This window comes from Anomalospiza imberbis, chromosome 22, assembly GCF_031753505.1.
Source record: "Anomalospiza imberbis isolate Cuckoo-Finch-1a 21T00152 chromosome 22, ASM3175350v1, whole genome shotgun sequence".
Classification (NCBI taxonomy): domain Eukaryota; kingdom Metazoa; phylum Chordata; class Aves; order Passeriformes; family Viduidae; genus Anomalospiza; species Anomalospiza imberbis.
In genome coordinates, this window is record NC_089702.1 from 8,536,214 (window position 1) to 8,557,702 (window position 21,489).

The 21,489-nt window shown below is 66.5% G+C and overlaps 1 protein-coding gene across 1 annotated transcript in view; it reads left to right on the forward strand.

Annotated features, from left to right (window-relative positions):
• Nucleotides 1-21,489, forward strand: part of KIF5A (kinesin family member 5A) — a 28,058-nt gene that overhangs the window by 5,250 nt on the left and 1,319 nt on the right. Inside the window, exons 3-24 of the mRNA XM_068212670.1 lie at nucleotides 675-748; nucleotides 843-947; nucleotides 1,062-1,110; nucleotides 1,522-1,577; nucleotides 1,662-1,749; nucleotides 2,982-3,106; nucleotides 3,693-3,797; nucleotides 5,012-5,160; nucleotides 6,211-6,359; nucleotides 6,633-6,826; nucleotides 7,105-7,173; nucleotides 8,083-8,289; nucleotides 11,560-11,706; nucleotides 13,826-14,014; nucleotides 14,875-14,992; nucleotides 15,645-15,712; nucleotides 16,277-16,386; nucleotides 17,190-17,291; nucleotides 17,781-17,841; nucleotides 17,926-17,997; nucleotides 18,338-18,442; nucleotides 20,173-20,386. Coding sequence (XP_068068771.1) covers nucleotides 675-748; nucleotides 843-947; nucleotides 1,062-1,110; nucleotides 1,522-1,577; nucleotides 1,662-1,749; nucleotides 2,982-3,106; nucleotides 3,693-3,797; nucleotides 5,012-5,160; nucleotides 6,211-6,359; nucleotides 6,633-6,826; nucleotides 7,105-7,173; nucleotides 8,083-8,289; nucleotides 11,560-11,706; nucleotides 13,826-14,014; nucleotides 14,875-14,992; nucleotides 15,645-15,712; nucleotides 16,277-16,386; nucleotides 17,190-17,291; nucleotides 17,781-17,841; nucleotides 17,926-17,997; nucleotides 18,338-18,442; nucleotides 20,173-20,386 — 2,556 coding nt within the window. The remainder of the gene's footprint in view (nucleotides 1-674; nucleotides 749-842; nucleotides 948-1,061; nucleotides 1,111-1,521; nucleotides 1,578-1,661; nucleotides 1,750-2,981; nucleotides 3,107-3,692; nucleotides 3,798-5,011; nucleotides 5,161-6,210; nucleotides 6,360-6,632; nucleotides 6,827-7,104; nucleotides 7,174-8,082; nucleotides 8,290-11,559; nucleotides 11,707-13,825; nucleotides 14,015-14,874; nucleotides 14,993-15,644; nucleotides 15,713-16,276; nucleotides 16,387-17,189; nucleotides 17,292-17,780; nucleotides 17,842-17,925; nucleotides 17,998-18,337; nucleotides 18,443-20,172; nucleotides 20,387-21,489) is intronic.

Consider the following 21,489-nt stretch of genomic DNA (forward strand, 5'->3'; position numbering starts at 1 on the left):
GGGGACAGCCTGGGGATAGCCTGGGGACAGACTGGGAACAGTCCGGGGACAGACTGGGACAGCCTGGGACAGCCCGGGACAGCCTGGGACAGACTGGGGAGAGCCAGGGACAGCCCGGGACAGCCTGGGGACAGCCTGGGGACAGCCCGGGACAGACTGGGAACAGCCCGGGACAGCCTGGGACAGCCTGGGGACAGCCCGGGACAGCCTGGGGACACGAGGGACCGCTGGGCAGGGGGGTCTGGAGGTGTCCAGAAGGCCCTGGGAGCTCTGCAGGGCTTTGAGGGGGGTCCCTGCAGTCCCCGGCGGTTTTGGGGTGTCCTTTGGAGGGTCCCTGCAGTCCCTGGGGGTTTTGGGGTGTCCTTTGGAGGGTCACTGCAGTCCCCGGGGGTTTTGGGGTGTCCTTTGGAGGGTCACTGCAGTCCCTGGGGGTTTTGGGGTGTCCTTTGGAGGGTCACTGCAGTCCCCGGGGGTTTGGGGTGTCTCTGAGGTCCTTTGGGTTGTCTTGGGGTATCCCATAGGGGCTGAGGTGAGCTCGGGTACCTGGGAGGGTCAGGGACATTTGGGATTCACAGAGGGGTCACTTGGGGTTTGGGGTGGTCTGTGATGTCCCTGGGGGGTCCCGGGGGGCGTTTGGGGGTCCCGGGGGGGTCAATCCCCTCTCGCACCCCCAGATGTGCTGGCCGGGTACAACGGTACCATCTTCGCCTACGGGCAGACGTCATCGGGCAAGACCCACACCATGGAGGTGAGGGGGCACTGGGGGCCCCGAGGGGGCTGGGGGGGTCCCGGGGGGGCCCTGGCACTGCCCGGGGGATTACTGCCCCCCACCCACCCCGCAGGGGAAGCTGCACGACCCCCAGCAGATGGGCATCATCCCCCGCATCGCCCGCGACATCTTCAACCACATCTACTCCATGGACGAGAACCTGGAGTTCCACATCAAGGTGGGCACTGGGAGCACTGGGAGGAGCCCGGGGGGGGCACTGGGAGGCCGGCCCTGGCTGGCACCCAACCCCCACCCCCAACACCCCCATGCTTCCCCCCCCCACCCCCCCCAGGTGTCCTACTTTGAAATTTACCTGGACAAGATCCGGGACCTGCTGGACAGTGAGTGGGGCGGCACTGGGGGATACTGGTGGGCACTGGGAAGCTCTGGGAGGCACTGGGAAGCTCTTGGGGCCAGCTGAGGAGCACTGGGTGGTTACTGGGAATGACTGGGGCATTACTGGGAGGAACTGGAAGGCAAAGGAAGGGGATGGGGGAGCTCTGGAAGGCACTGGGTGGTTACTGGGAGGCACTGGGAGGCACTGGGTGGTTAATGGGAGGCACTGGGTGGTTACTGGGAGGCACTGGGTGGTTACTGGGAGGCACTGGGGGTCAGTGGCAGGGTACAAGGGAGCACTGGGAGGCACTGGGTGGTTACTGGGAGGCACTGGGTGGTTACTGGGAGGCACTGGGTGGCACTGGGAGCTCCTGGAGCACTGTGGCAGGCCACAGCCCCCCTCCTGTCCCCCGCAGTGACCAAGACCAACCTGGCGGTGCACGAGGACAAGAACCGGGTCCCCTACGTCAAGGTGAGGGCCGGGGGGTCCCGGGGGGCACTCCCGGGGGGGGAGGGCCTGGGCCCCCCTGAGCCCCCGTGGCCGCTCCCCCCCCAGGGCTGCACCGAGCGCTTCGTGTCCAGCCCCGAGGAGATCCTGGATGTCATCGACGAGGGGAAATCCAACCGGCACGTGGCTGTCACCAGTGAGGGACACGGGGACACGGGGGGCATGGGGGGCATGGGGACATGGGGGACACAGGGGGACATGGGGACACGGGGGGATAGAGGGGGACACGGGGGATGGGGACATAGGGGGATGGGGCATGGGGGGCATGGGGGACAGAGGGGGACATGGGGGGCATGGGGGACATGTGGGGCATGGGGACACGGGGGGATAGAGGGGGACACGGGGGATGGGGACATAGGGGGATGGGGGCATGGGGGGCATGGGGGACAGAGGGGGACATGGGGACATGGGGGACACGGGGGGCATGGGGGGCATGGGGACACGGGGCGACAGAGGGGACATGGGGGACACGGGGGGCATGGGGACATGGGGGACATGGGGGACACGGGAGGACATGAGGACACGGGGGGCATGGGGGGCATGGGGGCATGGGGGACACGGGGGGACAGAGGGGGACATGGGACACAGGGGGACATGGGGACACGGGGGGCGTGGGGACATGGGGGACACGGGGACATGGGGACACGGGGGGCATGGGGGCATGGGGGACACGGGGCGACAGAGGGGGACATGGGGGATGGGGACACGGGGGGCATGGGGGGCATGGGGACACGGGGCGACAGAGGGGGACATGGGGACACAAAGGGCATGGGGACATGGGGGACATGGGGGACACGGGAGGACATGAGGACACGGGGGGGCATGGGGGGCATGGGGGCATGGGGGGCATGGGGACACGGAGGGACAGAGGGGGACACGGGGGACATGGGGGGCATGGGGACATGGGGGACACGGGGGGACAGAGGGGGACATGGGGGACACGGGGGGCATGGGGACATGGGGGGCATGGGGGACACGGGGGACATGGGGGGCATGGGGGACACGGGGGAGGGACACGGGGTGGAGCTGGGACATCCGTGGCTGTCACCAGTGAGGGACACGAGGGGACACGAGGGGCTGGGGGATGATGGGGGTTGGGGACAGCTTGCTGGGGGTCCCTGGAGTGCCCGCGGGCTCTGGGGTGCCGTGGGACACCCCGCAGGAGTTTTGGGGGTCCCCGGGGCTCTCCAGGGGTCCGCAGGCTGCTGTAGGACCCCCACGGCTGCCTCGGGGTCCCGGGGAGTCAGGGGGTCCTTGAGCGCTGCTGGGGGGCACTGTGGGCTCCGTGAGCCCTTTTGGGGTGCGGCGGGGGCACGGCGGGGGCGCTGCCCGTCCCGGGGTGCCCCCAACGCGTGCCCCTGCCCGCAGACATGAACGAGCACAGCTCCCGCAGCCACAGCATCTTCCTCATCCACATCAAGCAGGAGAACGTGGAGACGGAGCAGAAGCTCAGCGGGAAACTCTACCTGGTGGACCTGGCGGGCAGCGAGAAGGTGGGGGGACCCCAGAGGTGGGGGCACCCCGAGGGTGGGGGCACCCCGGAGCTGTGGGACTGCAGAGCTGGGGGTCCGGGGGGAAGGGGGGATGGGCTGGGGCACTGGGAGGGCACTGGGGGGACACTGGGGAGGGTGTCCCCCCTGGAAGGTGGGGCCTGGGGACGTTCATGAGATTTTGGGGGGGCACTGGGGGGAGTCCATGGAATCTGGGGGGATAATGGGGTTTTGGGGGGCCTGGGGCAGTGTGTGGGGTTTTGGGGGGACTTTGGCGCTCTGTGGGACACTGGGAGGGTGGGGGTCTCGGGGGGGGGGGTCAATGAGTTTTTGGGGCCATTTGGGGCATTTTTGGGGACATTTGGGACATTTTCGGGGACATTTGGGCCATTTTTGGGACCATTGGGGTTTGGGGCCATCAGGTTTCAGGACCGTCAGGCTGGGGTGGGGGTCTCTGGGGGGAGGGTGTCTGGACTGGGGGTCTCCTGCCTGTTGGCATGCTTGGGCTGGGGTCTGGGACTATCCCTGGGAGGGGTCCCTGGGGTGGGGGGCACACGTGGGGGTCCCTGAGCCATCCCCTCCCCCTCAGGTGAGCAAGACGGGGGCTGAGGGAGCCGTGCTGGACGAGGCCAAAAACATCAACAAGTCCCTGTCGGCGCTGGGCAACGTCATCTCGGCGCTGGCCGAGGGCACGGTGAGACCCCTGCGGTCCCCGGAGCCCCCCCGGGTGTCCCCCCAGGGTGTCCCCCAGTCCGGGGGTCCTGGGTGCGCCTCGCCCCCTCCTCTTTCCCCCATGTCCCCCCAGGGTCCGGGGGAAGGGACACTCCTGCTGAGCCCCCTCCCCCCGTGCGCCCCCTCGGGGGTCCCGGGGTGGGGGACACCCCCTGAGCGCTGCGTGTCCCCAGCCCGAGCCCCCCGTGTGGCCCCCCGAGCCCCCGGTGTGTGTCCCCCTGAGCCCGCGCCCCCTGCGTGTCCCCAACCCGAGCCCCCTGCCCCGAGTGTGTCGCTGTGCCCCCCGTGTCCCTCTGAGCCCCCCGTGTCCCTCTGAGCCCCCCGTGTCCCTCTGAGCCCCCCGTGTGTGTCCCTGAGCCTGCAGTCCCCCGTGTATCCCCAACCCGAGCCCCCCGCCCCTCGTGTGTCCCCAACCCGAGCCCCCCGGCCCCCGCCTGTCCCCCCGAGCCCCCTGCCCCCCATGTGTCCCCAGCCCGAGCCCCCCGTGTGGCCACCCAAGCCCCCGGTGTGTGTCCCCCTGAGCCCCCTGACCCCCGTGTGGCCCCAACCCGAGCCCCCTGACCCCCGTGTGTCGCTCTGTCCCCCGCGTGTCCCCCTGAGCCCCCTGACCCCCATATGTCCCCCTGAGCCCCCCGCCCCCCGTGTGTCCCCAACCCGAGCCCCCCGCCCCCCGTGTGTCCCCAGCCCGAGCCCCCTGACCCCCGTGTGTCCCCAACCCGAGCCCCCCGCCCCCCGTGTGTCCCCAACCCGAGCCCCCCGCCCCCCGTGTGTCCCCAACCCGAGCCCCCCGCCCCCCGTGTGTCCCCAACCCGAGCCCCCTGACCCCCGTGTGTCCCCAACCCGAGCCCCCAGTCCCCCGTATGTCCCCAACCCGAGCCCCCTGACCCCCGTGTGGCCCCAACCCGAGCCCCCTGACCCCCGTGTGTCCCCAACCCGAGCCCCCTGACCCCCGTGTGTCCCCAACCCGAGCCCCCAGTCCCCCGTGTGTCCCCAACCCGAGTCCCCCGCCCCCCGTGTGTCCCCGACCCGAGCCCCCCGCCCCCCGTATGTCCCCAACCCGAGCCCCCAGTCCCCCGTGTGTCCCCCTGAGCCCGCTGTCCCCCCGTGTCCCACTCCCGCGTGTCCCCCCCCGTCCCCCCGGGGGTCCCCCCGCTGAGGCCGCCCGTCCCCCCGCAGAAGGCGTACGTGCCCTATCGCGACAGCAAAATGACGCGGATCCTGCAGGACTCGCTGGGCGGCAACTGCCGCACCACCATGTTCATCTGCTGCTCCCCGTCCAGCTACAACGACGCCGAGACCAAATCCACGCTCATGTTCGGCCAGAGGTGGGGGCTGGGGGCGTCCCGCGCCCCCCTGCACCCCCTGAGCCCACCCGGGACTGGGGGTGCCCAGCTGCGCCCCCCTCCCCCCATGCGCTGTGCCCCGCGTGCCCCCATGGATTCGTTGCCCCCCACTCCATGCCGAGTGCCCCCGAGGCCGCACCCCAACAGCGCCTGCTGTACCCCAACTTCACCCATGGGGTCCCAGCCACACCCCAGCTCCCCCAATGGAACCCCAAGTTCCCGCAGTATGCCCCAAGTGCACCCAGTGCACCCCAGCTGCCCCCAGTGCACCCCAAGTGCCATCAGTGCACCCCGACTGCCCCCAGTGCACCCCGACTGTCCCCAGTGTACCCCAAGTGCCATCAGTGCACCCCAACTGTCCCCAGTACACCCCAACTGTCCCCAGTGCACCTCAAGTGCTCACACTGCACCCCAACAGTCCCCAGTGCACCCCGACTGCCCGCGGTGCGCCCCGACTGTGCCCAGTGCACCCCAACTGTCCCCAGTGCACCCCAAGTGCCATCAGTGCACCCCAACTGCACCCAGTGCACCCCAAGTGCCCCCAGTGCACCCCAACTGCACCCAGTGCACCCCAAATGCCATCAGTGCACCCCAGCTGCCCCCAGTGCACCCTACCTGCCCCCAGTGCACCCCAACTGTCCCCAGTGCACCCCAGCTGCCTCCAGTGCACCCCAACTGCACCCAGTGCACCCCAAATGCCATCAGTGCACCCCAACTGTCCCCAGTGCACCCCAAGTGCCATCAGTGCACCCCAACTGTCCCCAGTGCACCCCAAGTGCCATCAGTGCACCCCAACTGTCCCCAGTGCACCCCAACTGTCCCCAGAACACCCCAGCTGCCCCCAGTGCACCCCAAGTGCCATCAGTGCACCCCAACTGCCCCCAGTGCACCCCAAGTTCCCCCTGCACCCCAGGGGCTGCGCTGGGGTCCCCAGAGGTGGGAGGGCAGTGGAGGGCAGGTGACCCCGGAGTGACCCTGGAGTGGCCCCGGTGAGGGGGAGCAGGAGGTCCCAGTTTCGGGGTGCCCCCCCAGGGCCAAGACGATCAAGAACACGGCGTCGGTGAACCTGGAGCTCACGGCCGAGCAGTGGAAGAAGAAGTTCGAGAAGGAGAAGGAGAAGAACAAAGCACTGCGGGAGACGCTGGCGCGGCTGGAGGCTGAGCTGAGCCGCTGGCGCAGCGGTGAGGGGCACCCCGAGATGTGGGGGGGACCCCGGCACACCCCACCACCCCCCCCCAGCCCCGGTGGCGACACTGAGGCACAGTGTGTCCCCTGGAGAGGGAGGGCGGGCTGTGAGGAGCACCCCGGTACCGGGAGGGGCATCCCGAGATGTGGGGGGACCCCAGATGCGGGGAGGGGACACCAACAGCCCCCGGCCCCCGGTGGAGACCGGGATCCCGAGATCCGGGGGACCCCCAGGCTGGGATGGAGCAAGTGAGGCCGGGTCCCTCCAGGGGAGGCCGTGCCCGAGACGGAGCAGCTGAACGAGGCCGAGACGGGAACGGCGCCGGGCGAGGGCCAAGGGGGGGCCCCCGAGGAGCCCCCCCTGAACGACAACAGCTCCTCCATCGTCATCCACATCTCGGACGAGGAGCGCCACAAGTACGAGGAGGAGATCCGCAAGCTCTACAAGCAGCTGGATGACAAGGTGGGGACCCCCGGCCGGGTGGGGATCCCCCAGACTCCTCCGGACCTGCCAGGGACCCCCAGGACCCCTGAGCGCCCCAGGACACCTGGGGACCTCCCGGTCTGCCCAGCAGCCCCCAGACCCTCAGCACGCCAGGACTGGGACACCCTTGCACCCTGGGACACCCTGGCAGCTCCCAGTCCCCCCTGGCAGCTCCCAGTTCCCCCCTGGACCCCCTGCCCCGTCCCCGACCCCCGCAGCCCCTCGGGTGACCCCTGGGGACCCTCCTGTGCCCCCAGGATGACGAGATCAACCAGCAGAGCCAGATCATGGAGAAGCTCAAGCAGCAGATGCTGGACCAGGAGGAGGTGAGGGCCCTGCCCCCCACCCTGTGACACCCCCTCTGTCTGCCTGACCCCCCGGACCCCTCCCAGAACCCTGGGTCCCACTTGGACCCCTCTGGGACCCCTCTGGGACCCCTGGGCCCCTTCACCTTGAGTGCCTGGGACCCTCCAAAACCTGACCCCTGGGACCTCAATGTGGCATCACCAGGACCCCCCAGGTCTCCTTTGAGACCCCCCCAGGGACCTTTGAGGACCCTTCTGGGACCCCTGGTTGTGACCTCTGGCTGACTCTGCCAAGGCCACTTTCGGACTGATCCATGGGACCCCCCCAGGACCTCTCAACCCGAGCCTCCCACTCGACCTCTGTGTCTCCTGTGGGACCCCCACTCTAACCCCTGGGACCCCACCATGACCCCTGGGACCACCACCATGACCCCTGGGACCCCACCATGACCCCTGGGACCCCCACTCTGACCCCTGGGACCCCCACTCTGAACCCTGGGACCCCCACCATGACCCCTGGGACCCCACCATGACCCCTGGGACCTCACTCTGACTCTTGGGAACCCCACTCTGACCCCTGAGACCCACACCATGACCCCTGGGACCCCCTACTCTGACCCCTGAGACCCCCACCATGACCCCTGGGACCCCACTCCGACCCCTGGGACCCCCACCATGACCCCTGGGACCCCACCATGACTCCTGGGACCCCCCACTCTGACCCCTGGGACCCCCACCATGACCCCTGGGTCCCCACTCTGACCCCTGGGACCCCCACCACGACCCACTGGGACCCCACTCCGACCCCTGGGTCCCCACTCTGACCCCTGGGACCCCCACCACAACCCACTGGGACCCCACTCCGACCCCTGGGATCTCCACTCTGACCCGTGGGCCCCCCTGCCCCCCGTGCCCCCGTGCCTCCCGCAGGTGCTGGCGGCGGCGCGGGGTGGGGGCGAGGCGGCGCGCCGGGAGCTGGCGGCGCTGCGGGCCGAGCACGGCGCGGCGCGGGCCGAGGTCACCGAGGTGCTGGCGGCGCTGGAGGAGCTGGCGCGGAGCTACGACCGCAAGGCCCAGGAGGCCGAGGACACCGGGCGCCACAACCGCCGGCTCGCCGATGAGCTGGCCCGCACCGAGGTGGGGAGGCCACCGGGACAGCCGGGACAGCCCACGAGGCATCGGTGGGGCTGGGATGGGAGCAGAGTGGGAAAAACAATGGGAAGCCTGGCAGGGAAACCAATGGGAAACCAACTGGGAAGCCAACAGGGAAATCAGTGGGGAAACCCTACAGGGAAACCAATGGGAAACCCCACAGGGGAACCAATGGGAAACCAACTGGGAAACCAATGGGAAACCAACTGGGAACGCAACAGGGAAATCAGTGGGGAAACCCTACAGGGAAACCAATGGGAAACCCCACAGGGAAACCAATGGGAAACCAACTGGGAAACCAATGGGAAACCAACTGGGAAGCCAACAGGGAAATCAGTGGGGAAATGCAACAGGGAAACCAATGGGAAACCAACTGGGAAGCCAACAGGGAGATCAGTGGGGAAACCCTACAGGGAAACCAATGGGAAACCAACTGGGAACCCAACAGGGAAATCAGTGGGGAAACGCAACAGGGAAACCAATGGAGAAATCAATGGGGAAATTAATGGGGAAATCAGTGGGGAAACCCCACAGGGAAATCAATGGGAAACCCCACAGGGAAACCAATGGGAAACCAACGGGGAAACCAATGGGAAACCAACTGGGAAGCCAACAGGGAAATCAGTGGGGAAACTCAACAGGGAAACCAATGGAGAAATCAATGGGGATATTAATGGGGAAATCAATGGGGAAACCCCACAGGGAAATCAATGGGAAACCAACTGGGAAGCCAACAGGGAAACCCTACAGGGAAACCAACAGGGAAACCTAATTGGGAACCCAGTGGAGAAACCAATGGGAAACCAACTGGGAACCCTACAGGGAGGGAACCCAATGGGAACCCAACAGGGAAATCAATGGGGAAATCAACAGGGAAAGCAATGGGAAACAAATGGGAAACCCCACAGGGAAATCAGTGGGGAAATCAGTGGGGAAACCAATGGGAAACCAACTGTGAACCCAGTGGGAAACCCTACAGGGAAACCAATGGGGAAATCAGTGGGGAAACCCAATGGGGTAACCAATGGGAAACCCCACAGGGAAACCAATGGGAAACCAACTGGGAACCCAATGGGGAACCCTACAGGGAAACCAATGGGAAACCCCACAGGGAAACCAACGGGGAAATCAATGGGGAAATCAGTGGGGAAGTCAGTGGGGAAACCAATGGGAAACCAACAGAGAACCCAATGGGAAACTCTACAGGGAAACCAATGGGGAAATCAGTGGGGAAACCCAATGGGGTAACCAATGGGAAACCCCACAGGGAAACCAATGGGAAACCAACTGGGAACCCAATGGGGAACCCTACAGGGAAACCAATGGGAAACCCCACAGGGAAACCAACGGGGAAATCAATGGGGAAATCAGTGGGGAAGTCAGTGGGGAAACCAATGGGAAACCAACAGAGAACCCAATGGGAAACTCTACAGGGAAACCAATGGGAAACCCTACAGGGAAACCAATGGGAAACCCCACAGGGAAACCAATGGGAAACCCCACAGGGAAACCAACAGGGAAACCCAATTGGGAAGCCAATGGAGAAACCAATGGGAAAACCAACAGGGAAATCAGTGGGGAAATCAATGGGGACCCAACAGGGAAACTAGTGGGAATGCAACAGGGAAATCAGTGGGGAAATCAATGGGGAAACCCAACTGGGGACACAACTGGGAACCCCATAGGGAAACCAAGGGAAAACCAGCAGGGAAACCAATGGAAAAGCCAGTAGGGAAATCAGTGGGGAACCCAGTGGGGAAACCAACAGGGAAACCAACTGGGAAACTAACTGGGAACCCAGTGGGGAAATCAATGGAGAACCCAACAGGGAAACCCAACTGGAAAACCCAACTGGAAACCCAACAGGGAACACAACAGGGAAACCCAAATGGGAACACAACTGGGAATCCAATGAGGAAATCAACAGGGAAATCAATGCGGAACCCAGCAGGGAAACCAACCAGGAAACCCAATGGGGAAACCAATGGGGAACACAACTGGGAACCCAGTGGGATGCTACTGGGAATCCCACAGGGAAACACCATGGCAAAACTCAGCAGGGTCCTGCTGGGAACCTCCATGGGGTCTCCACTGGGACTCACAGTGGGGTCCTGCTGGGAATTCCCACAGGAACCCAGTGGGGATTTCCAACAGGATCCGACTGGGAATCCAACTGGGAACCCTGCTGGCACCCTGCACTGGGAATTCCAATGGGGTCCTGCTGGGAACCCAACAGGAAACCCAGTGGGGTCCTAGTGGGAACCTCCATGGGGACTCAGCTGGGATCCCCGCTGAGACTCCCCCACTGGGAGCCCCAAAATGGCTCATGGGCTGAGTCCACTGGGAAATCCACTGAGAGCCCCATGGGCACCCAACAGGGATTCCCAGCAGGATCCTACTGGGAATCCCCATGGCCAGTGGGGATCCCTGCTGAGGGCTCCACAAGGTCACACTGGGAGCCCGCGAGGGTGTCAGACTGGGATCCTACTGAGAACCCTGCTGAGATCCCCCCTAGACTCCACTGGTAACCCCATACTGGCTCCTCAGCCCCACTGGAAAACCTGCGTGGAGCCCATTGGGACCCTCACCTTCTGACACAGCAACTCCCAAAGCCCCCTCTCCCAGTCCCAAACTGGGACTCCCAAACCCAAACTGGGATGCTCCCAAAACAGGAGCCTTAGACTTAGGAGCCCCTTAAACCCCAAACTAGACCCCAAAGAGGGGACTCCCCCTGCCATCAAGCCACACTCCAAAAAAGAGATTTCCCCTGACCAGAAGAGAGGATTCCCCCCTGCCTCAAACCAGTGCCCAAACTGGGGAACCCTGCCCTTAAACTGGGATGCCAGGCTGGGTGCTCCTGAGGCACCCTGCGGGTGGGATCTTGGGGTGCAGGGGGTGGTGCCACGGCGGTGGCTCCAGGGTCCCTGAGGGGTGCTGGGGGTGCCGGGATGGGGGTACTGGGCAGCACTGGGCGGTACTGGGAGTGCCTGGTGTGGATGCCCGGGCAGCAGGGGTTCAGGCAGGGGCAGCTGGGCAGGGTGTGCTGGGTGTGAGGGCACGCGGGGGTGCCAGGGCTATCGGGGGGGCACACGGGGTGCTGTGGGGTGTCTGGGAGTGTTGGGGCTCTCAGGTGCGGGGGGTGCCCGGGAGGTGCTGCTGCAGGATGTCCCGGGTGTCCCCTGGTGGCCCAGGGGTCCCCGGGAGGTGCCGGGTGCCACTGTCCGCAGTGCCAGCCCAGCCCTGTCGGTGTCGCAGGCCACCACGCTGTCGCTGGAGTCGGAGCTGTCGCGGGCGCGGGAGCTCGGGGGGCAGCAGCGCCGCCGCGCCGCCGAGGTGCTCAACGGGCTCCTGCGGGACCTGAGCGAGCTCAGCGCCCTCGTGGGCAGCGGCGACATCAAACTGGTGAGGGGCACGGGGGAGACGGGGGCACGGGGGGCAGGGGGGGGGACGGGAGCACGGAGAGCAGGGGGGGACGGGGGGCACCGGGGCACGGGGGACACGGGGAGCACGGGGCAGGGGGGGACGGGGGGCACCGGGGCACGGGGGACACGGGGAGCACGGGGCAGGGGGGTCTGTGCCATGTGGGATGTGCCCTTGCCGTGCCCTTCCCACGTGCGAGGTGTCCCTGTGCCACGCTGTGCCCGCTCTGCGCCTGATGTGCCCGTGCCATGCAGTGCCCACAGCAGAGCTGTGCCATGTCACACCCAGCTGTGCCGTGCCCATCCCGTGTCCCTTCTGTGTCCATTCCGTGCCCATTCCGTGTCCCCGTGATGCCCGTGCCACCCTGTGAGTGTCACACCCAGCCCGTGCCAGGCTGTGCTGCCTGTGCCATGCCCACGCCACGCCCACACCATGCCCAGGTGTGTGTGGTGACCATGCCATCCCCCATGTGTGCCATCCCTGTGCCACACTGTGTCCGGGACATGCCTGCACCCTTCAGTGCCATGCCGTGCCACACCCGTGTGCTGTGCCATGCCACACTGTACCTGCGTGTGGTACACACCTGTGCCATGCTGTGCCATGCTATACCCACACTGTGCCATACCCACACTGTGCCAGTCCTGTGCCATGCCGTGCTGTGCCATGCCATACCCACACTGTGCCATGCTGTGCCATGCCATGCTGTGCCATGTCATACCCACACTGTGCCATGCTGTGCCATGCTATACCCACACTGTGCCATACCCACACTGTGCCAGTCCTGTGCCATGCCGTGCTGTGCCATGCCATACCCACACTGTGCCATGCTGTGCCATGCCATGCTGTGCCATACCCACACTGTGCCATGCTGTGCCATGCTATACCCACACTGTGCCATACCCACACTGTGCCAGTCCTGTGCCATGCCGTGCTGTGCCATGCCATACCCACACTGTGCCATGCTGTGCCATGCCATGCTGTGCCATACCCACACTGTGCCATGCTGTGCCATGCTATACCCACACTGTGCCATACCCACACTGTGCCGTTCCTGTGCCATGCCATGCCATGCCATGCCATACCCACACTGTGCTGTTCCTGTGCCATGCCATGCCATGCCATGCCATGCCATGCCATGCCATGCCATACCCACACTGTGCCATTCCTGTGCCATGCCATGCTATGCCATGCTGTGCCATGCTATACCCACACTGTGCCAGTCCTGTGCCATGCCATGCCATGCCATACCCACACTGTGCCATACCCACACTGTGCCGTTCCTGTGCCATGCCATACCATGCTATGCCATGCCCACACTGTGCCATTCCTGTGCCATGCCATGCCATGCCATGCCCACACTGTGCCCTTCCTGTGCCATGCCATGCCATGCCATGCCATACCCACACTGTGCCGTTCCTGTGCTGTGCCATGCCATGCCGTGCCATACCCACACTGTGCCATTCCTGTGCCATTCCTGTGCCATGCCATGCCATGCCATGTCCACACTGTGCCGTTCCTGTGCCATGCCATGCCATGCCATGTCCACACTGTGCCATTCCTGTGCCATGCCATGCTATGCCATGCTGTGCCATGCTATACCCACACTGTGCCAGTCCTGTGCCATGCCATGCTGTGCCATGCTATACCCACACTGTGCCAGTCCTGTGCCATGCCGTGCTGTGCCATGCCATACCCACACTGTGCCATACCCACACTGTGCTAGTCCTGTGCCATGCCATGCCATGCCATACCCACACTGTGCCATACCCACACTGTGCCGTTCCTGTGCCATGCCATACCATGCCGTGCCATGCCCACACTGTGCCATTCCTGTGCCATGCCATACCATGCCATGCCATGCCCACACTGTGCCCTTCCTGTGCTGTGCCATGCCATGCCGTGCCATGCCCACACTGTGCCATTCCTGTGCCATTTCTGTGCCATGCCATGCCATGCCATGCCATGCCATGCCATGCCATGCCATACCCACACTGTGCCATACCCACACTGTGCCGTTCCTGTGCTGTGCCATGCCATGCCATGCCATACCCACACTGTGCCCTTCCTGTGCCCGCTGCCCTGCGTTGCCCTGCCCTCCCAGCCCGTGGAGGTGAGCGGGGCCATCGAGGAGGAGTTCGCGGTTGCCCGGCTCTACATCAGCAAGATCAAGTCGGAGGTGAAGTCGGTGGTGAAGCGCTGCCGGCAGCTGGAGAACCTGCAGGTCGAGTGCCACCGCAAGCTGGAGGTGACGGGGCGCGAGCTGTCCTCCTGCCAGCTCCTCATCTCCCAGGTGTGCCAGGGCCGGGGCGATGCCACCGCCACGGGGACCCTGGGGTCTGGTGGCACAGGGTTTAGTGGCCCTGGGGTCTGGTGGCACAGGGTTTAGTGGCCCTGCGGTCTGGTGGCACAGGGTTTAGTGACTCTGGGGTTTGGTGGCACAGGGTTTAGTGGCCCTGGGGTTTGGTGGCACAGGGTTTAGTGGCCCTGGGGTCTGGTGGCACAGGGTTTAGTGGCCCTGGGGTCTGGTGGCACAAGGTTTAGTGGCCCTGGGGTCTGGTGGCACAGGGTTTAGTGGCTCAGAGTTTTGTGTCCCTGGGATTTGTGACACCAGGCTTTGGCAGCTCCAAGGTTTGGCAGCTGAAGGCTTTGGTGTCCCCAGAATTTGGTGGTCTGGGGGTTCTGTGACCCAGGTTTGGTGGCCCCAGGGTTTGGTTTCCCTAGGGTTTGGTGGCCCGGGGTGTGGTGGCCCTGGATTTCCTAGCCCTGGGTTTGGTGGCACCAGAGTTTACTGGTCCGAGGGTTTGGTGGCCCTGCATTTGGTGACCCCAGGGTTCAGGGGGCCCGGAGCTTAATGGTTCCAAGGGTTTGGTGGCCCTGGGGGTTTGACTCCCCTGTGACGGGGGCTTGGCGGCTCTGGCCGTGCCAGTGGGGGTGGCCCTGGGGGTGTTGTGGGGACGTTCCCGGGCTGTCGGGGTCAGGTGCCCCTGGGGGTGTCGGGGATGTTCCTGGGGTTGGGGGTTGCCAGGGTGGTGCCCCCGCGGGTGTTGTGGGGATGGTGCGGGGTGGGCTCCGGGAGCTGGGTCCCCGCGCGTGCCGGGGGTGCCGGTGTCCCCCGGGCGGAGGCTGAGGCCGGTGCCGGTGCCGGTGCAGCACGAGGCGAAGATCCGCTCGCTGACCGAGTACGCGCAGAGCCTGGAGCTGCGCAAGCGGCACCTGGAGGAGGCGCACGACGCGCTCGGGGAGGAGCTGGCGCGGCTGCAGGCGCAGGGTGGGGGCGCGGGGACATCGGGGACAGTGCGGGAGCACCACGGGGGGCCCGGGGTCGCGGGGACATTGGGGACAGTGCGGGAGCACCACGGGGGGCCCGGGGGCACGGGGACATTGGGGACAGTGCGGGAGCACCACGGGGGGCCCGGGGTCGCGGGGACATTGGGGACAGTGCGGGAGCACCACGGGGGGCCCGGGGGCACGGGGACATCGGGGACAGTGCGGGAGCACCACGGGGGGCCCGGGGTCGCGGGGACATTGGGGACAGTGCGGGAGCACCACGGGGGGCCCGGGGTCGCGGGGGGCTTAGGGGTCGGGGGGAGTCTGAGGGCATGGGGGGAGCAGGGTCTGGCGCGGCTGCAGGAGCGGGAGGGTGGGGGGAGTTTGGGGGGGCTGGGGGCACAGGGGCTCGAGGGAATGGGGGGAGAATGGGGTGGCGCAGGGGAATTCGGGGGCTGGGGAACAAGGGGGCTGGGGGAGTATGGGGTGGTACAGAGGGCTCTGGGAGATGGGGGACACAGGGGTGGGGGACACGGGGAGCTGGGTTGAGTTTGGGGGGCTGGGGGCCATGGAGGGGATTGGGGGGCTGGGGAGTGCACAGGAGGACTCGGGGGGAGGGGGCTGAGGGGTCCCTCTCCTGCCGGGCCCTACAGAGGCTGCGCAGGGGGCAGCTCGGAAGCAGCGCGAGCAGGATGAGACCCAGGACACGGACGAGGTCAAGGTGAGGGGTGCAGGGGGGCACAGCAACCCTGGGGGGCTCAGGGTCCCTGAAGGGTGCGGGGATTGGGCAGGGGGGACAGCTGGGGGTTCTTACGGTGTGTGAGATGTGCTCGAGGTGGGTGAGGGTCCCTGGGATGCCGGGGGGTGCTGAGGGTCTGTGGGGTGTTGGAGGGGTGCTGGGGAGGTTGGGGTCTCCGTGAGGCTGGGTGTAGAGTGTGGGGATCCCTGGGAGATGTCAGGTCTAAGGACTTGCTGGGAATGTGGGCGTGCTGAGGTTCCCAGGAGATGCTGGGGTGTGGGGTCCCCGTGGAGGGAGGGGTGTGGGGTCCCTGGGGTGTTAGGGTGTAGGGTCCCGGGGGGTTTTGGGGTGTGGGGTCCCCGTGGATGGAGGGGTGTGGGGTCCCAGGGGGTTTTGGGGTGTGGGGTCCCAGGGGGTGTTGGGGTGGGGGTCCCTGGGCGATGTTGTCCCTGGGAGGTGCTGTGGTGGGAGGTGCTGGGGTGCCCAGGAATTGTTGGGGTCCTGGGGAGCCCGGGGTGCCCGAGCTGAGGCCCCGCGTGGGCGCAGGCGGCGCTGGAGCTGCAGCTCGAGAGCCAGCGCGAGGCCCAGCACAAGCAGCTGGCGCGGCTGCGGGACGAGGTCAACGAGCGGCAGAAAACCATCGATGAGCTGCGCGAGTGAGTGACCCCGGCCGGAGCCCGACCCCGGCCCTGACCCCTGACCCCACCCTGATGAGAACCTGACCCCAAAACCTGACCCCAAACCTGACCCCAATCCTGGCCCCCTCCAAACCCAGGCCAGACCCTGACTGTGACCCATCCCTGACCCAGCTGTGACCTGGCCCTGGCCCTGACTCTGATCTCAGCCCTGTCCAGGCTGTTCCCCTCCCTCCACCCAGCCCTGTCCCTTCCCTGACTCATCCTTGGAGGGATGGACAGTGGGGGCAAGCAAGGACAATCCCCTCGTGGAGATATCTCCATCCATCCATCCATCCATCATCCATCCATCACCCATCCATCATCCATCCATCATCCATCCATCATCCATCCATCATCCATCCATCATCCATCCATCATCCATCCATCCATCCATCCATCCATCCCTCATCCATCCATCCATCCCCCATCCATCATCCATCCATCCATCATCCATCCATCCATCCATCCATCCATCCATCCATCCATCCATCCCCTGAATGCTGTCCATCCATCCTCAGGCCCCTTGACCTCATGTCCATCTGTCTGTCCATCCCCTGACCCCGTGTCTGTCCATCCATGGCCCCCTGTCTATCCACCCGTCTGCCCCCTGCTCTCCTCATCCATGTGTCCATCCGTTGGTCCAGCTCTGACCCCCTGACCCCAACTTTTGTCCTGTCCATCCATCTTTCCCTCATCCATCTGCCTTTTCCCATGTCCTCCCATCCATCCATCCCTGTCCTGTGTCCGTCCATGCCTGACCCGTGTCCGTGTGTCCATCACAGCCAGAACCAGAAGCTGGAGCTGGAGCTGGAGCGGCTGCGGGCAGAGCACGAGGCGCTGCGGGCGGAGGAGCGGGCCAAGGCGGCGCGGCTGCAGGAGCTCACGTGAGACCCCCAGGACCCCAACCCGGGGCCTCTGGGGTTCCCCTCGGGACCCCAGCCCAACCCCCAGGGCTCCCCAGGATTCCCCTCGGGACCCCAGGCCAACCCCCAGGGCTCCCCAGGATTCCCCTCGGGACCCCAACCCCAGAACCCTGCTGACACACCAGGAACCCCAAACCCCAGGGCCCCCAGGACCCATCCTTGGGACCCTAAACTTGACCCCCAGAGTCCCCCAGGACCTCCTGACATCCCCCAACCTTTAAGTGACTCCCCCAACTTTGGAGTGCTCCCCACCATCGGGGTGACCCCCCCCAACCTTGGAAGGACACCTCCATTCTTCGGGTGCCCCCCTCAAGCTTGAAGTGACCCTCGCAACTTCGGGGTGCCCTCCCTTCCTTGTACTGACCCCTCCAATCTCGGGTTGCCCCCCCAAACCCAGGGGTGCCCTCCCCTTGGATTGAGCCCCCCTAATTTTGGGTCCCTGTCCCCCAGGCTCCTCTACGAGCGCCATGAGCAGTCCAAGCAGGACCTCAAGGGGCTGGAGGAGACCGTGGTATGTGGGGGGGCCTGGGGGGCTCCGAGGAGTGTGGGGGGGTCTGGGGGTCCCCGTGCACCCCCTCACCCTCTGCACCCCCAGGCCCGTGAACTCCAGACCCTCCACAACCTGCGCAAGCTGTTTGTTCAAGACGTCACAACTCGAGTCAAGAAAGTGAGGGGGGAAAAGGGGGGAAAAGGGGGCAAAATGGGGGGCAATGAAGGAGCAAAAGAGGGATAAGGGGTGAGAGGGGGGACAAATGGGGAGCTGAAAGTGGGGTACAGGGAGAGTGCGGGGTCAGAGATAGGGGAGGAGGGGAGGGGAGGGGAAGGGAAGGGAAGGGAAGGGAAGGGAAGGGAAGGGAAGGGAAGGGAAGGGAAGGGAAGGGAAGGGAAGGGAAGGGAAGGGAAGGGAAGGGAAGGGAAGGGAAGGGAAGGGAAGGGAAGGGAAGGGAAGGGAAGGGAAGGGTTTTCCAAAAGGGGATCTGCTTCCAACGGGGGTCCCTGCGCCCCAGAGCGCAGAGCTGGAACCCGAGGACAGTGGGGGGCTCCACTCCCAGAAGCAGAAGATTTCCTTTCTTGAGAACAACCTGGAGCAGCTTACAAAGGTTCACAAACAGGTGTGCGGGGGGGGCACGGGGTGGGCAGGGGGTACCCACCCCAGGGCCCCTCCAGTTCTGCAGCCTCCCCTCCCCTTCCTGGTTCCCCCTGCAGCTCCTTTCCCTCCTGCTCCCCATTCCTGAGTGCCCCCCCCCTCCATCCTGCCCCCACCCCGTCCCGGGGTGACCCTGGCCCCTCGCTGATGCCGGCTCTGTTGCCCACCCGTTGCCTCCTCCCCAGCTGGATCTCTGGGTGTCCAAGGTACCGAGCCCCCCCTGGCACCCAGGGAGGGCAATAGACCCCCCCAGTCCTCTCTGCCCCCCTGGAAGCCCCCCGGTTCTGCGGGGTGGGGGGCACCGTTCTGACCGGCACCTTCCTGCCTGCCCCCCCCCCCGGCTGTGAGCCCCTCCCTCACTCCCTGCGCCCCCCAGCCCCCCCTCACTGCCCCCCGGCACAGCCCCACCGCTGCACTGGCCATGGGGGCACTGCTGGGGGGTGGCACACCCGGGACACCCCGGGACACCCCGGGGCACTGCTGGAAGGGCTGGGACCCCCCACGTGCCACTGGGGCACGGAGACCCCCGAGACCCTGCTGGGGCCGGGGGGGCTGCGGGGCACCCCGGAGCTGCCCCCGCCGCTGCGGGGCTGGGCTGCAGGGCTGAGCCGCTGGGTGCCCGGTGCCACTGCTGGTTGGTGCCGCTGTGCACGGGTGTCGGTGTCAGTGCTGGTACCGCTGTGTGCCAGTGTGTGCCGGTGCCGGTACCGGTATCGGCGGCTGTGGATGGCTGTGGATGTGCCAGTGCTGATACCGGTGTGTGTGGATGTGTGCGGGTGCCGGTGCCGGTGTGTGCCGCTGTGTGCGGATGTCGGTGCCGGGGCTGGTACCGGTGGCTGTGGATGGATGTGCCGGTGCCGGTACCGGTGTGTGTGGGTGTGTGCCGGTGCCGGTACCAGTACCGGCGGCTGTGGATGGCTGTGGATGTGTCGGTGCCGGTACCGGTGTGTGTGGGTGTGTGCCGGTGCCGGTACCAGTACCGGCGGCTGTGGATGGCTGTGGATGTGTCGGTGCCGGTACCGGTGTGTGTGGGTGTGTGCCGGTGCCGGTACCAGTACCAGCGGCTGTGGATGGCTGTGGATGTGCCGGTGCCGGTACCGGTGTGTGTGGGTGTGTGCCGGTGCCAGTACCGGTACTGGTGGCTGTGGATGTGCTGGCGCCGGTACCGGTGCGTGCCGCTGTGTGCGGGTGTCGGTGCCGGTACCGGTGTGTGTGGGTGTCGGTGCCGGTACTGGCGGCTGTGGATGGTTGTGGATGTGCCAGTACCGGTACCAGTGTGTGTGGGTGTGTGCCGGTGTGGGTACTGGTACCGGCGGCTGTGGATAGCTGTGGATGTGCTAGTACCGGTACCGGTGTGTGTGGGTGTGTGCCGGTGTGGGTACCGGTACCGGCGGCTGTGGATGGCTGTGGATGTGCCGGCGCCGGTACCGGTGCGTGCCGCTGTGTGCGGGTGTCGGTGCCGGTGCCGGGGCAGGTACGAGTGATATTGGGAGTGGGTCCCGGTCCCAGTGGGGTCCCGGTCCCGGTGGGGTCCCGGTGTCGATGCCGGTACTGCCGCGAGCCCCGGGCCGGGCGGGTGCGGGCACAGGGCACGGGCAGGGCAGGTGCGGGAACAGGTTCGGGTGCCACGGCAGGTGCGGCAGCGGGCCCGGGCGGGGCTGCCGGTGCCGGTGCCGGTACTGACGTGTCGCACAGCTGGTCCGTGACAATGCAGACCTGCGCTGTGAGCTTCCGAAGCTGGAGAAGCGGCTGCGCGCTACGGCTGGGCGAGTGCAGGCCCTGGAAGGGGCGCTGAGGGCGGCCAAGGAGGGGGCGCGCCTGGACAAGCGGCGCTACCAGCAGGAGGTGGAGCGGATCCGCGAGGCCGTGCGGGCCCGGGGGGCGCGGCGGGGGCCCGGAGCCCACATCGGTACGGCGGCACGGCGGGCAGCGCCACGCGGGGTGCAGGGGGGGCGGGGGTGCAGGCTGGGCACAGGTGCAGGGGTGCAGGGTGGGCACGGGGGGTGCGGGGGATGTGGGGGTGCAGGGCGGTCATAGGGGGTGCGGGGGATGCGGGGTGGGCACGGGGGGTGCGGGAGATGGAGGGTGGTCATAGGGGGTGCGGGGTGTGCACGGTGGGCACAGGTGCAGGGGGTGTGGGGGGTGCAGGGTGGGCACAGGTACAGGGAGTGTGGGGGGTGCAGGGTGGGCACGGGGGGGTGCGGGGGATGTGGGAGATGTAGGGTGGTCATAGGGGGTGCGGGGGATGCGGGGTGGGCACGGGGGGTGCGGGATTTGTAGGGTGGTCATAGGGGGTGCGGGGGGTGCAGGGTGGGCACAGGTACAGGGGGTGTGGGGGGTGCAGGGTGGGCACGGGGGGGTGCGGGGGATGTGGGAGATGTAGGGTGGTCATAGGGGGTGCGGGGGATGCGGGGTGGGCACGGGGGGTGCGGGAGATGTGGGAGATGTAGGGTGGTCATAGGGGGTGCGGGGGGTGCGGGGTGGGCACGGGGGGTGCGGGAGATGTAGGGTGGTCATAGGGGGTGCGGGGTGTGCACGGTGGGCACAGGTGCAGGGGGTGTGGGGGGTGCAGGGTGGGCACGGGGGGTGCAGGGGATGTGGGAGATGAAGGGTGGTCATAGGAGGTGCGGGGGGTGCGGGGGGTGCACGGTGGGCACAGGTGCAGGAGTCCAGGGTGGGCACGGGGGGTGCGAGGGATGTGGGGGTGCAGGGTGGTCATAGAGGGTGCGGGGGGTGCGGGGTGGGCAGGGGGGGTGCGGGGGGTGCAGGGGATGTGGGAGATGTAGGGTGGTCATAGGGGGTGCGGGGGGTGCGGGGTGGGCACATGGGGCGCACAGGAGGGAGTGGAACTGGGTCTGGGGTGCGGGGTGGGCACCAAGGTGCAGGGTGGGTACCCAGCCTGGCACACTCTGGGCTGTGGGGCGTGCTGGGGCTGACACCCCCTGCACAAGGGCAGAGGGTCCGGCCCAGGGGGTGTCTCACACTCTGGGGGGGGGCTCCCTGGGGGTGCCG